General features: G+C 37.9%; 1 protein-coding gene across 1 annotated transcript; it reads left to right on the top strand.

Annotated features, from left to right (window-relative positions):
* The first annotated feature begins 4688 nt into the window (after positions 1-4688).
* smim24 (small integral membrane protein 24) lies at positions 4689-13982 on the top strand. Its single transcript, XM_028445371.1, has 3 exons — positions 4689-4879; positions 7206-7335; positions 13443-13982. The coding sequence occupies exons 1-3, from the start codon at positions 4792-4794 to the stop codon at positions 13516-13518; spliced, it is 294 nt and encodes a 97-aa protein (XP_028301172.1). The 5' UTR covers positions 4689-4791; the 3' UTR covers positions 13519-13982.

Genomic DNA, 13982 nt, shown 5'->3' with positions numbered 1-13982 from the left:
ATTCAAACGTTATCAGAGAAACAAACGGCAGTTACAAAGTTGTGGTGACGTATTCGTTGTAGATGTTTATAAAGGATTTTGGTGTTTTTATTAGTAGAATGTTTGGTTATATATTTTTTTTATTTCGGCTAAGAAGACTTTTGTTATGGGTATTGACTGAGAATTTTGCTTACATGTATGTGGTATTTTCCGATCAGTATGAATGTTGGTTAGTAATTCTATTTTTCTATATAGATGAGTGATGTGAGTAATGATGCTTTCCATTTTTAGCTCTATTATATTATGAGTTTTCTGTGTATGACCATGTTCTATTTAATTCCATAATAGTTATTGGACATTAAAAAAAACAGGTGAGTAATATTTTCAAGATGTAAATGACAGAATGTAGTTTATGTCAATTTCCAAAAATCTCCAAAAATAGTTGTTGGTGGGATAGTAAAGGTGAAGAATTTGAAAGTGGGTTTCGCATATTTTATTGTTGATTAAGAATTGAAAAGATGTCATCCAGGTTCTTTTCCAGTTAATATATGAGAATTGAGAAGTCCAGTGAACTTTACAACGAGGTTGGGTTTGTTTTGTGATCTGCATACAGTTTTGGATCTGTTTGTTGTTGCATTTTTTACTGACGAAATCTATCCCATCAACAAAGATCATGTAGTTGAGCCCTTGGCCTTTGACAACCCTTCACTAACTGCAGTAGATTGCAAGGTATACATTTTATGACAGATTGATCGTCTTTGAAGGCAATAGGAAGGTTTTACCATGAACCGTTCATAACTTAAAGGTTGTCCAGAGTTATCATGAAGGTCTAAAACAAAAAAGATATGTTTTTATCAATTTAATTTTGATAACACACAGATTTTTTACTTTTAACTATATACTCATTATTCCAAATGATGCAGTAGTAAAAAGTCCAACATTTCGATACAACGACAGTGTTTGGGTCCGGTGAGTACAGATCTCTTTACATGATGATGATGTTTGTTTTTCCAGACAAAGTTGACGAGTGCTCGGTTTATGTCTTTAACTGTTGAGTCCATCACAGACAAGGAAAGAGCAGGATAATGCCTTCTGCTGTGGTTAGTAGCACTCGTCCAAATAATGAAATGTCTTATTGCAGCCACATATTTAGTATTGTTTTAGTCTTTTGAAGTTTAGGGGGGAAATTTAGCTTTTGTTTTGTTTGTTTCTTAATCCTGCATTAAATATGTATTATTATTTATTTTTTTCTTCTTTTTTCTGTTTTCTCAGAAAATTGTTCCTTGTAGAGTGATTGCCTGTCTTTATGTATATAATTTGTAAATACTGTTTGTACATCTGTAAATAAAAAATAAATGATAAAAAAAATCAAACGTTATCAGAGCTTCTTTTTCTTCTTTTAGTAATCTGGCACTTGCATCCATAGCTTGAGGGAAGCATATCGCCACCTGCCATATCGGAGCACTATTATGGGCTCTCTATACCTACATAATTCCACTAGTACTTAAAAAAGGTCTTCATATTCTAGTATATAGTCATGTGTCCTTAAGATTTTTAATCACTGCTCCATGTGTACCACTAACACTCATTGTTCTTAGTATATCCTCCACTTTCCATTTCTTTCCTCTCTTTCTGATCTTTTCCATTAGCTTTTGCCTTTCTTTCTTATACTTCTTACAAGATAGTATTATATCTTCAGTAACTTTGCATTCTATACATACGTCTGAATGATGTTTCTTATCAGAGCTTTGTTGGCCAGCAGCGTTTATTTATTTATTATTATTTTATCAAATTAACAAACAAGCAATTGATTTTTAAAAATAATCATCAATTTCAACAAATGACAACCACAAATAATGAAATATACAAAATTGAATCTTAGAGAATAAAAAACTAAAGCCAAATTAATTCAGAGGTCACTCAAAACACAACATTTCAATATTTGGGAAATTTCAACTGCAGGTTTAGATTTTCTTCAGTTACATGTATATACTGTATATCCATCTTCTGACCCCCTTTTTCCTTTTTTCAGGGTTGCTGGGGTCTCCAGCCTATTTCCAGCTCTCATTGGGAATTACGTGGGGTACACCCTGGATAACCTAACAGTCATGTTTATTTATTCCTTTGATTTAACTTCTTCAAATAATTTTTATTTGAAACTGCTTTCTGTGGTATTGTAATTTTTGTCAGGGCAGCTCAGTGGTGTAGGATTAGTACAGCAGGGATTCTTGTTTAGGGAATATCTGAGGAATTTTTGTGGAGTTTGCATGTTCTCCCTATGTGGATTTTCCCTGTGTAGTTCACTTTCCTCCCACAGTCAACAAGCATGCATGTTTGGCTGATGGATTCTCTGAATTGCATCAAGGAATAACAAGTGTATAATTTGACTCTCAAAGTCATATACAGTATTAGGGGTGGGATGAGACACTGAATTCATGATAATGATACATTGTTTTTGAAAAGGAAAAAAAGGCCAAAAATTTGAAGTTGGAAAAATAACCATTTGGCTTTAACTCTGGAATACTCTGGGTATGACATTTTCAACTCAATAGGAATTTAAAGAATAAAAACAGACAAAGAAACAATTTTGACATAATCCTGCAAACAGACAAACAAACACACGTGAAAATACAACCTCCACGGCAGAGGTAAAAATATGGTGTAGTATATAATCTGTTTTTTTTTCTGACACAGTTAGACACAGCAGTTTATTAAACTTAGCAAAATGAAGCTTGTTTTTCAAGTTTGAGACCCTGCTATTGAAATGATAGAGAATAGATCATTTTTAGGGCAAATTTGTAGTTTTGTCTGGCTGGAGTGTGTTTGTTTCTGTAAAGGTCCTCCCTGGGATTATTTGGACATAAATCCCCTCCAATTAAAGCTAATGATCTTTACTTGGAGCACTTGTTGATTGCTTTATTTTAAATCTATTGCAGTAGAGTATAGAGTCTGAATGCTGAAATGTCAATATTTATGTAGGTGATGTGTGACTGCCTGTGATTCGGGGGGCACTCTATCTCTGACTATTGACTGCAACATTTTAGCGGTGAGAAATTTCCTGCAGTAAATACTAGTTGCAGAAAAACACGAGGTCTTTTGATCTTGAAGTCAGTGTGCTTAAATCAAGCTTCATCTAAGCTCTATTTATGTGATGCACATGATTTTTCTACAGGTGGTTTGGAAATGGCCATAATTGAAAAATCGTTTGTAGATCATAACCAAAAGGAATCCTTTGGAAAGAAACACACATATTTGACATGAGGAGCACATCTATCTATAAAAGCAAAAAAGGTCTGTGTGTGTGCGTGTGTGTGTGGAGCAAATATCTCCCCGACATGGTGCCTGTTCGACGTGAAACTTTGTCAACGGCTTCCAAATATCCAGAGAGAAATGAAACCACATTCGGCTTTTGACCTCAGAGTGGGGGCACTAGCGCACCATCTATATCTATTTCACTGCACAGCTCACTTCCGGTGTGTGCCAGAGCTCCTGTGAACTTCTCTTTTGAGGAAACACACTTTTTACTGTTCCTTATTTGGTGATGATGTTTCAAAACGTTTATTTATTTTCATGTTATTTTGACCGTTCGCTATTTAGACCGGACAAACCTCACCCGGATGTTATTGACGGCAATGGCAGCTGTGTTGAAAGCTACAAATTTCTCCACAGTGTGTGTGTGAGAGAGAGAACCAACGGAGGAGATTAGAGTCTCAGGTAGAGTGTTTCACACACACATCTATCAGGTGCACTTCACTATCGATCACATGTGAGATGTGTGCAGGTGTGTACATGTGTGTAAGTGTGTGAATGTATAACAGACCACTATTTAGTCCGGTTACAGTCTGTGTCACGAGACCCGTCCATAGGGTGGTAGTGACTGTAGTGTTACGCTCTGAGTCAGATCTAAGTGTTTACATGTTACGTTGACGGTACTACATAGTGAAGGTCACCCCCCCCACCCAACACACACAACAAACACAACAATACAAATATGACAATGACTCAAAATACACAAAACTAAATATTTATACAAAAAATACACCAAACACAACAGAAATGCAAAAAACTACACTAAAAAAAGATACAAACTGACTCCAGAATCACACTACAATGGCAACAAAAAACAATAATTATACAAAAAAAAGCACAAAAAGACAACAGAAAGTTACAAAAATACACATGATGACTCCAAAAAACATACATTACAGAATAATACACCAAACAAAAAAAAACATAAAAATGAGTAAAAAACCAACACATTCATCATGACCATGTCTCATAGAATTAAACCAGTGAAATTGCACACGCTATTTTACTTTGCACCTGCAAATATACCCCTTTATAATGCTAAAAGAGTATGTTATTATTATACCCATAATTGACAACTGTACTTAAGCTCCCACTATATGAATACATACTTCTGATGGGCACTTTACTAGTATGGTTAAATTATGTTTCAGGAACTCCTTTGTTTTTCTTGCTTGTCATGAACTTTGGACGTGTCTGTGGAATGTGAACAGCCCTTTGGGTTTATGAAGTCAGATGACTGGTTATGCTTTATTTATCAGACAGTCAGTAAATAGTGATAAGTTAAATTAATCATTGGCCCAACTCTGCCACTCTATGGGGTTTAATGACTTTATTATTCAGTGTCCTTCAAAGTGATATCATCTGATAGAAACACTGATATTTTATTATTTTTTAAGTAGTCTTCAGTTTAGGTGTTGGAACCAGTTACAGAAAACACACCTGCAGTTTACTGCAACAGTGAGCTGTGCACTGAACTTTGAACGTCATTACTGTTTGGTGCTCATGTTTTTCTCAGGAGTTCATTCATGCAGGATGAAGGCCCTTGTGCTGGCTGTGCTGCTGTCTGTCAGCGACTGCTGGGCCACCAAAGGTAAAGCTGTGTTCCTGCTTCATTTATGAACTCTTTGTTTCTGCTTTGTAATGTTGAACTTTGGCAAAAAATTGGTAAAATGTTTTTTTCTTTGATTTTTTCCACTGCTGTTGGTGTTAACAATTACATGTAGGTAAACCAACATTTATCATAATGTAATGTTTTTTAGGTGCACTGTTATAGCACTGAATACAAATCTTTAATTTAGTGAAATGCTGCCTAAGAGCAGGGACCTACAGAGAACAATGTCCACCTGAGAAAGAAATGGAACTTCACTGAAACCTTCCTGTGTAGTTTGCATGTTTTCCAAGTATTCAGTTTTTATCCTACAGTCCTAAAACATGTATGTGAGGTTATTTAGAGTCTGAATGGTTGTGTGAGTGCTTATATGACAGACTGGCATTCTGTCCAGGATGTACTGTACCTTCCGTACTGAGGTAGAGACGCACCAGAATGAATAGGCTTCGACCACTCTGTTCCTGGCAAGTAAATTATACACCAGTGTAGTATACAAGACAGCTGTTGACAATAGAGCCCATGGCTAATCACTGCCTCAGATTGCATTAATGCAGTGTCTACTCTCGAAAACACATTGAGCAAGAAACCCAAGGCAAGTGATTTATTGACTGTTCTGCTGACTTTCGGGCAGGAAAACCGTAGGGTTGGTTAATCATCCCAATTCTATTCTGATTATTAAAGTCATGCAATTGAAACATCTAAATCAGGAGTATTCGCTTGGTTTGTATTACAATTTAAAATATGTAAATAATTGATCTTTGGAAATGTAAGAATTGATTCATAATCGTCAATGATAAAAAATTGTGATTAATCGATGGTATCGAAGTATTATTCTGCTTTGGGACTCAAAACAGTTGGCCTCAAACTCTTGTTGGGAAAACTCGCAACTACAGGTCCTTTACTCTTCACTATTAAAACTGCCATCTTCATCATGTAGAAGTGATTTTGTCGAACTGAAAGCCACTTCCATTGTGATGTTTGTGTGCAAAACCATGTGTTTGTGTGTCAATAATTATAATTAGTTTAAACTGATAATTGAGGCTAAGTTTTGGGGCATACTTTGTCCTTCTTGTTACATCTAAGGAAAGCTTGTCTTTCCAACTGCTGGAGAAAAAAATTATCTCCAAAGATCTCAATTGCTGCCAGAAAATGTAGCCATGTTAAAATTGTTGAAAAAGAACATGTTCATGTCTTAAATCTGGGCTGTGTACACTGTTCTAGTTTGACGTTTTAAAAACTTTCATTTCAAAGTTCATGCACAGAGAGGAATATTTGTTTGAAGAATGTTATGATAACATCCATACATCCATCTTCTGCCACTTATCCAATGTTGGGTCACTCGGGCAGCATCCTTAGCAGAGAGGCCCAAACTTGCTACTCCCCAGCCACTTCGTCCAGCTTTTCCTGGGGGATCCTGAGGCGTTCCCAGGCCTACCGGTGGAACATGCCCCAAACACCTCACCAGGGTGAGGATGCCCACCTCACAAGCTGCCCGAGCCACCTCATCTGGCTCTTCTTGATGTGGAGGAACAGCGGCTCTACTCCAAGCCCCACTTGGATGATTGAACTTCTCACTCTGTCTCTAAGGGAGAGCCCAGCCACCCAATGAAGGAAGCTCATTTCAGCCATTTGTATGACCCAAAGTTTCTGACCATAGGTGAGGGTAGGAATGAAGATCAATCGGTAAAATGAAACTTTTCTGGTCAAGAACCATGAACTCGGATTTGAGGGTACTGATTCTCATCCCAGCCACTTCACACTTGGCTGCAAAACCTTTATATTGACATTTGTTTTTAATTTTAGACTGGCTTAACTGTTTGCAAGTCACAACGGTTTACTGCTAGGAAACTGTCCTTTAATCCTAAAGTAATATTGAGACTGAAAAAAGACTGGTCAAAAAAATAAAGGGGAACCCTTAAATAACACATCCTAGATCTAAACAAAGGAATATTCCAGTTAAAAATCTTCATTCATGACATAGTGGAATGAGTTGAGAACAAAAAAACATAAGAATGACTAGAGAGAGAGAGATTGGCAAACCAGGGGAACACTCTTTGTTACTACCTGATGAAATAAAAACACCCTCAGCATGCGTCAAACAAACAGCCTTTGCTGTAGACAAAATCTACTCGATCACTTCAGCTAGAGAGGTTATAAAGGTGGATGTCCAGATATTACCTGTTTGATCTGCTTGCTGTGAATGACAATTGAGAATTATCAGTTTTTGTAAGCTATAAAGATTTTTTGTTTGTTTTTCTGCCTTTATAATGAAGTCATGATTTCATTGGTGTTTGTTTGTGTTGCTCAGGTTTACGAGCAGCAGCCGGAGCGAAGGCAGGGACTCTTCAGCCCTGGTTGGTGGGTCTGACGGCTGTCGTTGGCTTTCTGCTGATCGTCTTTGTAATTCTGATTATTCACAGGCTGCTGAAAAACAAAAGGTTTGGTGTACACATTCCCACACACGCACAACCAATTACTCTTTACTATACCTGCTCAACTTTGGGAATAAAAAAGACAATTTGAGAGGCTTTTCACAGTTTTGTAACTTTATTTATTTAGAAATGTTTCCCCTTATATGCAGTGATGCAGTTCTAAACATAGAACTTGATGGTTTTCTGGATGATGTGTCCCTCTGCCTTCAGATACCACATGCAGACCTGTTTGCAGGCAGGGTACATGAGATGATGAAGTGTATTAAGTGCCTCCCCACAACTTCCACTTCAGCCTGCTCTCGGGGTCACTTTCAGGTAGAAGCATGGGAATATAAAAGATAGGGGTGAATTACATGCTTCAACCTATTCAGGAGCATCTAAAAACAAGGGACCTGCCACTGCCTCTTGTGGTAAAATACTGGGTCCTGCAACAGTAACAATGACCTCCTGACACAAAGAGGCAGCACATAAATCAAAGAAGAAAACAAATAAGTTTTACCAAGGACACAAAGGAAGAGGAAAATGAAAAACTAAAAAGAAAAGCAAAACAACCAGAGGGGCGGGGTCCACTTTTCAGCCCAGGCATACTGTAAGTTTCTAAAAGCTAGTTAGTCTAACCATGTGACTGGCTGGGACCCTGCAGCTCTCACTGGATCTGATGACGTACTGGATCTTTCCAAGGTTGACTCTGGGCTGATACCTTCACCCTCCTCCTGCACTATAAGTTCAGTGCAAAGAAAAGATGATGATGGCTGCATTCGCACTGATTTAGTCCCATACTCGGTCCGAATGGGTGGAGTACAGCTGGTCATTTTATCACCATGGTTTGGCTCTGTTTGCCTTGAGAGTGAAAATTCTGATCTACACCAAACAGCTTTCTAAACAACAAACAAAACCAAACAAGTGGCTGTGCTTTTGGTGGTTTTAATGCCCTGAAGTGCTGAATGCTCAACTTCATCACCGGTACTTCCTGTTTTTAGTTTTTCGCACCTATTTGTGAAAAAAGTGGATCAAACAAGTGGATTCACCTGTTTGATCCACTTTAGACTTTGTTTGCATGCTCACACTGCCCAAACGAGTCGGACTATCAGAGCAAACAAATCCTGGAGCATCTTAAACGCTCTAGGGTCTATCAGTGTGAAGCAACCTCAGATTCATAGTGGATGATAACAGTTGGAAGGTAGATTTGCTTGTACCATTTGGAAGGATGTTGATTTGATCCAGGTTCTTATCATGGACCTAAGCCAGTCTCCCTGCTCCAAGGCCAACAGGACTTTGCGGATCTTTGCCAGCCATAATAATAATAATAATACATTTTAATTGTATTGCACTTTACACTTATAAACACATCTCAAAGTGCTACAGGTGCTGCAGGAAAAAAACACAAAACATAAAAACAGCAAAAACAGCATAAAAAAAGAAACATAGTAAGCCACTTGCTTATGGAGCCTTGTTTTTCTGAGGACCAAGGGACATTTACCTCCACAGGTGTTGATAAAGTCTCTGATGAGGTCTGAACTATGGAAATGTGTCCTCTGTTTGGTAACCAGTATTTGGGTTTAAAAACGAGCAGCTATCCCTGTCCCAGCCTCATGCTGGTACAGGAGCTGCCAACCTTAAGTATGCTGCTGAGCACAAAACGTAAGGAAATGCGTGGATTATTTCTTTGCTGTAACGATGTTTCTTGGCAATAAATCTTATCCCATTAGAAAGGCTGTTTATTTCCCTTTAAAATAGTGCCACATTTGCAAGGGACATGCATTTGTGGGATGAGCAGCAGAGCTGAGTGTGTGGGTTGCAACTAAGGATGTCCCGATCCGATCACGTGATCGGAAATCGTGCCCGATCACATGGTTTCAGACTCAACCGGAAATTATCTTCCGATCAGGACTCGGATCAGGGGCAGAACTATCAGGGGGACTGGGAGGGCAGCACGCCCCCAGATAGGAGGTAGGACTTAAGGGAACCGGGCATTGAACATTGGGCCAGGAGTGCACATCAGATGACCACTCGTTTTCAGGAATGCTGCATGTGTCCTGCAATCGTTCACCTGTACTTAAAGTGAGTTTCCTTAAATAAGCGGTAGGTGACAAACTTTCTACATACTACAAACTATTTACAAGCCTTAACAGCGGTTTATTCATTGCCATTTTTAAATTTTTCAAGCGTCACATTATTTAACCAACATGGTTTCTGCACGGAGTATGTGCACGCACATCAGTCACGTGTCCCGCTCATTCTCCAAGTTAAAACTCATTAAAAATCAGTTGAGGAGCACAGTGGGACAGGAGAGACTGAGTGGACTTGCCATGTTTTCCATAGAGACATACAGAGCATCGTGGACGAGTTAATGGAGCGCAAGGCTCGTTGTATGCCCTTCAAATAGTGGTGAGTAGGCCTATAGTACTTCATATTGAAACTGTGTTTGTGAACATGTGGGCCGCTGTGCCAGTTTTACTAAACTTTATAGTAGGGATGTAATGATTCACTCAACTCCTGATACGATTCGATTCACGATACTGGGTTCACGATTTATTTTACAAAATGGGACTGTAGTCAAATGATGACTGAAAAATATTCCTTTATTTTTTTGGGGAAAAAACTAGAAAATACTGTATTATTTTCCTTTTATTTTTAATTGACAAAAGAATCCCTTGATAAACTATTCAAAACAATGCAATTTAACTAAAAATAAATCTTGAATGAAATAAATAAAGGAATAATACAAATGAAGAAGCTTATTAATTTAAATTCTTGTTCTATAGTAAACAATGCAAAACTGCATAATAGTTCTTTTTCTTTTTAATAGTGCAACTGAAAATGTATTTTGTGCCTTAACAATTGGACTTTAAAAAAAAACAAAAAACCGTCATTGCACTGATTTACTTCAGATATTTGTTTGGACCAGCAGAGGGCGCTGGTACCCCAGTGGTAGGTTGGCATGCAGCTAATCTAGCAGTGAAGAAGAGATGCTATGCAAGCAGACAGAGCTAATAGAAAAACGTGACTTTTACAGATATTCACGTAATATTACAAATATTCTTTCGGTGCTAAAGGGGTAATGAATCATTTATTAACATGTAACATTAACATGTAAGAGTAGAAGGCGGCCAGAAAGAAAATAGTAGCAGATTCCGCCCGCCGGTACACTGCTGGACAAGAGAAGGGATAAATATATAGCGCCCTTTGCTGTTTAAAAAAAGTACTGCGATTCAATTTTCAAAGCATCGATGTCAATCGTGATACTTATGAATCGATTTTTAACTGCCTTACGATTAATCGTTACATCTCTACTTTATAGCTACTGATACAAGCTCTGAGTTGAAATGGTTAAAGTGGGTGTCAAAATAAAGAAGTTGTTATCCGTGTGTTAGTGACATCCTAATGTTTGTGTTGTTGTCTTGTTTTGTTTTAATTCATATCCATTTGATAGACTTCAAAATGACAGTCCCTCTCCGTGGTGCCGCTGTTGTGGGCATGTGTATGTTGTAAAATTATGTCATCATGAGTTTTATTATTTGGGTTTAAAGGGCCCGGTCATTTGTCCCGCCCCCGGCCTGGCTCTGATGTGTTCCGCTATTGACTCGGATATATATGTATATTTATTATCATTATGGGGTGGGTGGTATACCGGTTCATACCAACTACCGGTATATATTTTTGTTATGATACACATTTTTAATATACCGCCGTACCGGTATATTGATTACACAGACCGGAGCCTTTTCAATGCTGCACTGCAAAGGTAAACAGTAGTGATCTGGTTATGGTGTAAATCAATGAGAAAGCTCTGAAGCTGCAGAACTAGTAGAACATGATGACAGAAGAACATGTGTCAAAAAGAGGAGCTCTGTCTGTTGTTTGGTCAGCAGAACAAGTTGGATGAGGAGTGGAGGTGGACAGTTAGACCCAAGTTCTCAGACGTTTGTGAATAAAGGAGTTTAATAGCAGGTAAATCCCTACAACATTTGTTCTTTTATGAAGAGACGAACCATATCGTTAGCCTCTCTGGCATGTAGCCTGATGCTAGTGTGTGCACTGCAACACAGATGTTCGAGGGCGTGTTTGTCTGCTCTGCGCAAGTCTTTGTTTGCGCGTGCAAGCGTGTTTGTGTGATTTGCGTGTGCGCGTGTATGTTTGTGTGTGAGAATAGACCACGTGTCATCCGGCCCTTTGGAGCATCCAATTCGGCCCGAAAGAGAAAGTAGCAAATATAGAGAAAACGTGAATCATTGTGTAAATGAAACTCAACACTCCTGGTACTTATGTCACATGATTGCAGTCATATTTAGTGTTGAAAAAACTCAAAATTCTTACAAAATCTTAAAATTTTCCTTCAATTATTCCATAATATTTTCCTTCATTAAATAGTAATTGGTCACAAGGAAATTTAAAGTGAAGATACTGTTGGGACTGATATTTATCACTTATTGCCAGAATATTGTTGGTTTCTTACATATTTTGTATTTTATGTATATGTAGAAGTGCAACCTAGGGCACAAAAATGTTGCAATTACTCGTTTTCCTGCATAAAATCTGTGGCCCACAAGAGATCAAACTGCTCCATACTTGGCCCCTGAACTAAAATGAGTTTGACACCCCTGGAATAGACCATCCTAAGTCAATCTACTGCAGTATTTCCTATATCAAGAGCCTACAGCAGGAAGCAGGTGTGTTCTAAATCAACCTCTATCTGCAGAAATCACACACTTTATTTAATAAGCAGCTAATACTTTACATGCACCTGCAGTGCCAACTAAATTAAGTTGTCATACTTTTCATCAAGAAAAACATACATTTCAATCTGTGAAACTAAATGAGGAGAGTAAGCATTAAGAGTGCAGTTCATAAAAGCACATTACTGGCTTTACTTTACAGCACTGTGGCACTTTTATTTTCTTATTTGTTAACATGCCTGTTGGGTATATTAGACATTTTTATTTAATATTATTTAATCTTACACTAAAGTCTAAAGTGATTTTTCTTTTAATTTATTGCTTGATTGATCAAGCTACCTCACAGAAGTGCTCTGTTTAGGGTTGAATGTTAAAATAAGGTGAATAAAATAAATAAAGGACATCCTGGATCTGTTTTTTTGCTCTTTATCTTTTTAATGTATCATAGAAGTATAGATTTGGGACTCAGTATCAGCCAATTCTCAAAATCAAAGTACTCAGACTTGGACTCTGAGGCAAAAAAACCTGATCGGGATATTCCTAGTTGCAACCCATGAAAAACTTGCCAAACTTTCTTCGCCAATCACATTTTGTAAAGTAAGACATCCCACCAGCGTAGCTGTCCTTCATTAGCTAAGCCTTGTCCACCCAAATGTTTCCTACAGAGCCAGATATGGACCAATGTTGCTCCAACACACAGATTTCTCCCATGAGGATTTCCACATGCAGATCTCTGTGCCCTACACACTCCTATTGTTCTTTCTGTCAAAGTCTGCATGGACCCCATGAGCAAGCGCATGGGAAAACATGATGAAAGCTAGACAAGTCTAGCCTTGTACACACGATGCCGGCTGTTTTATACAAATATCCACCACCTTCAGTTAAAAAAAAATAAATTCCGTACACACATCAACATTTTTAAAATAAAAATGCATTGACAAAACTGCCAAAAATTGCCATTGAGCACTGTTATAAGCATGCCAGACCTGTAGTTGGCAGTATTTGTCAAAAGGTTAGGCCCATGCTATCCAATCAGAGCAAGCTTCACAGCACAGGGTGCAGGCAACAAGGTCTGTGCTATAGTATCAGTGTTTGTTTATTCTCCCATGAATTAATATTGTATAATCTTACTAATTTAAGCGTTCAACATTCATCATTTCCTGCATTCCTCCCTCCATGCTGCAGCAACCGTGTTGCTTTTGGTCTGAATTAAGGATTTTAATTCTTCATATATTTAAAGAATTATTCCTCAATTGTGAGGTCAATCGGCCCGTTTTCTCATTGTTTGTGATTGGTCTGATGCTGTAATCTCCATCCATCACTGGAGTGCGCAGGGTCACTCTCTTTGACCCGAGATAATGTCAACGCTATAAAAGTTGTATTTGACTTGTTTTATGCTAACAGGTGAAAAGTGACTTTTGTTATGCCTTGTTTCAGGGAAGAAGAGGAGGGATGGGCTTATGAGAAGAGCGAGGACCCTAATGAAGATCATTTTAGACAAACCAACTTGTAGAGAATCAGGAGAGAATTTCTCCTTGTGTCAGATCAAAGCTGCGACTTACCTCAGATGAGAACATCCACATGCTCCCTTTAAGGACAAAGGACAGTTGATATAAAATCGTGTGCAGCCATGCCTTCAGTGATAATGTGTGAATTAAAACCAACATCTAATTCATGACCATAATTGCTTATCATTTTTAATAATAGTGCCTCTTTTTCAAGAAATCAAATGTCTTATTTGTGAGACCCCATCTGTCAGTGTGTAGAGAATTAAAAAACATGATAAGTAACCTAAGGACTTTGTTACACAACACAAGCAGAGAGTTCCAACACTTCTGTGTAGTATTTGACATAATTTAATGTTTCAATATTTCAGATAATTTAGTAACTTCACAGGAACTGTTTCATTCTGCAACATTGGTATGTACGTTTTCAGAAAACACTTGCATCAATACTGCCATAAATGGTTATCCACTT

This window comes from Gouania willdenowi, chromosome 4 (genome assembly GCF_900634775.1).
Source record: "Gouania willdenowi chromosome 4, fGouWil2.1, whole genome shotgun sequence".
Taxonomy (NCBI): Eukaryota; Metazoa; Chordata; class Actinopteri; order Blenniiformes; family Gobiesocidae; genus Gouania; species Gouania willdenowi.
Note: the sequence above shows the minus strand (reverse complement) of the source record. Positions and strands in the feature narration are given on the sequence as shown.

Excerpts from the sequence above, each read along its gene's own strand:
- smim24 (XM_028445371.1), top strand. The coding sequence starts at position 4,792 with ATGTTTTTCTCAGGAGTTCATTCATGCAGGATGAAGGCCCTTGTGCTG. Across the intron at positions 4,880-7,205 it reads CGACTGCTGGGCCACCAAAG|GTTTACGAGCAGCAGCCGGA; the intron begins GTAAAGCTGTGT and ends TGTGTTGCTCAG. Across the intron at positions 7,336-13,442 it reads AGGCTGCTGAAAAACAAAAG|GGAAGAAGAGGAGGGATGGG; the intron begins GTTTGGTGTACA and ends GCCTTGTTTCAG.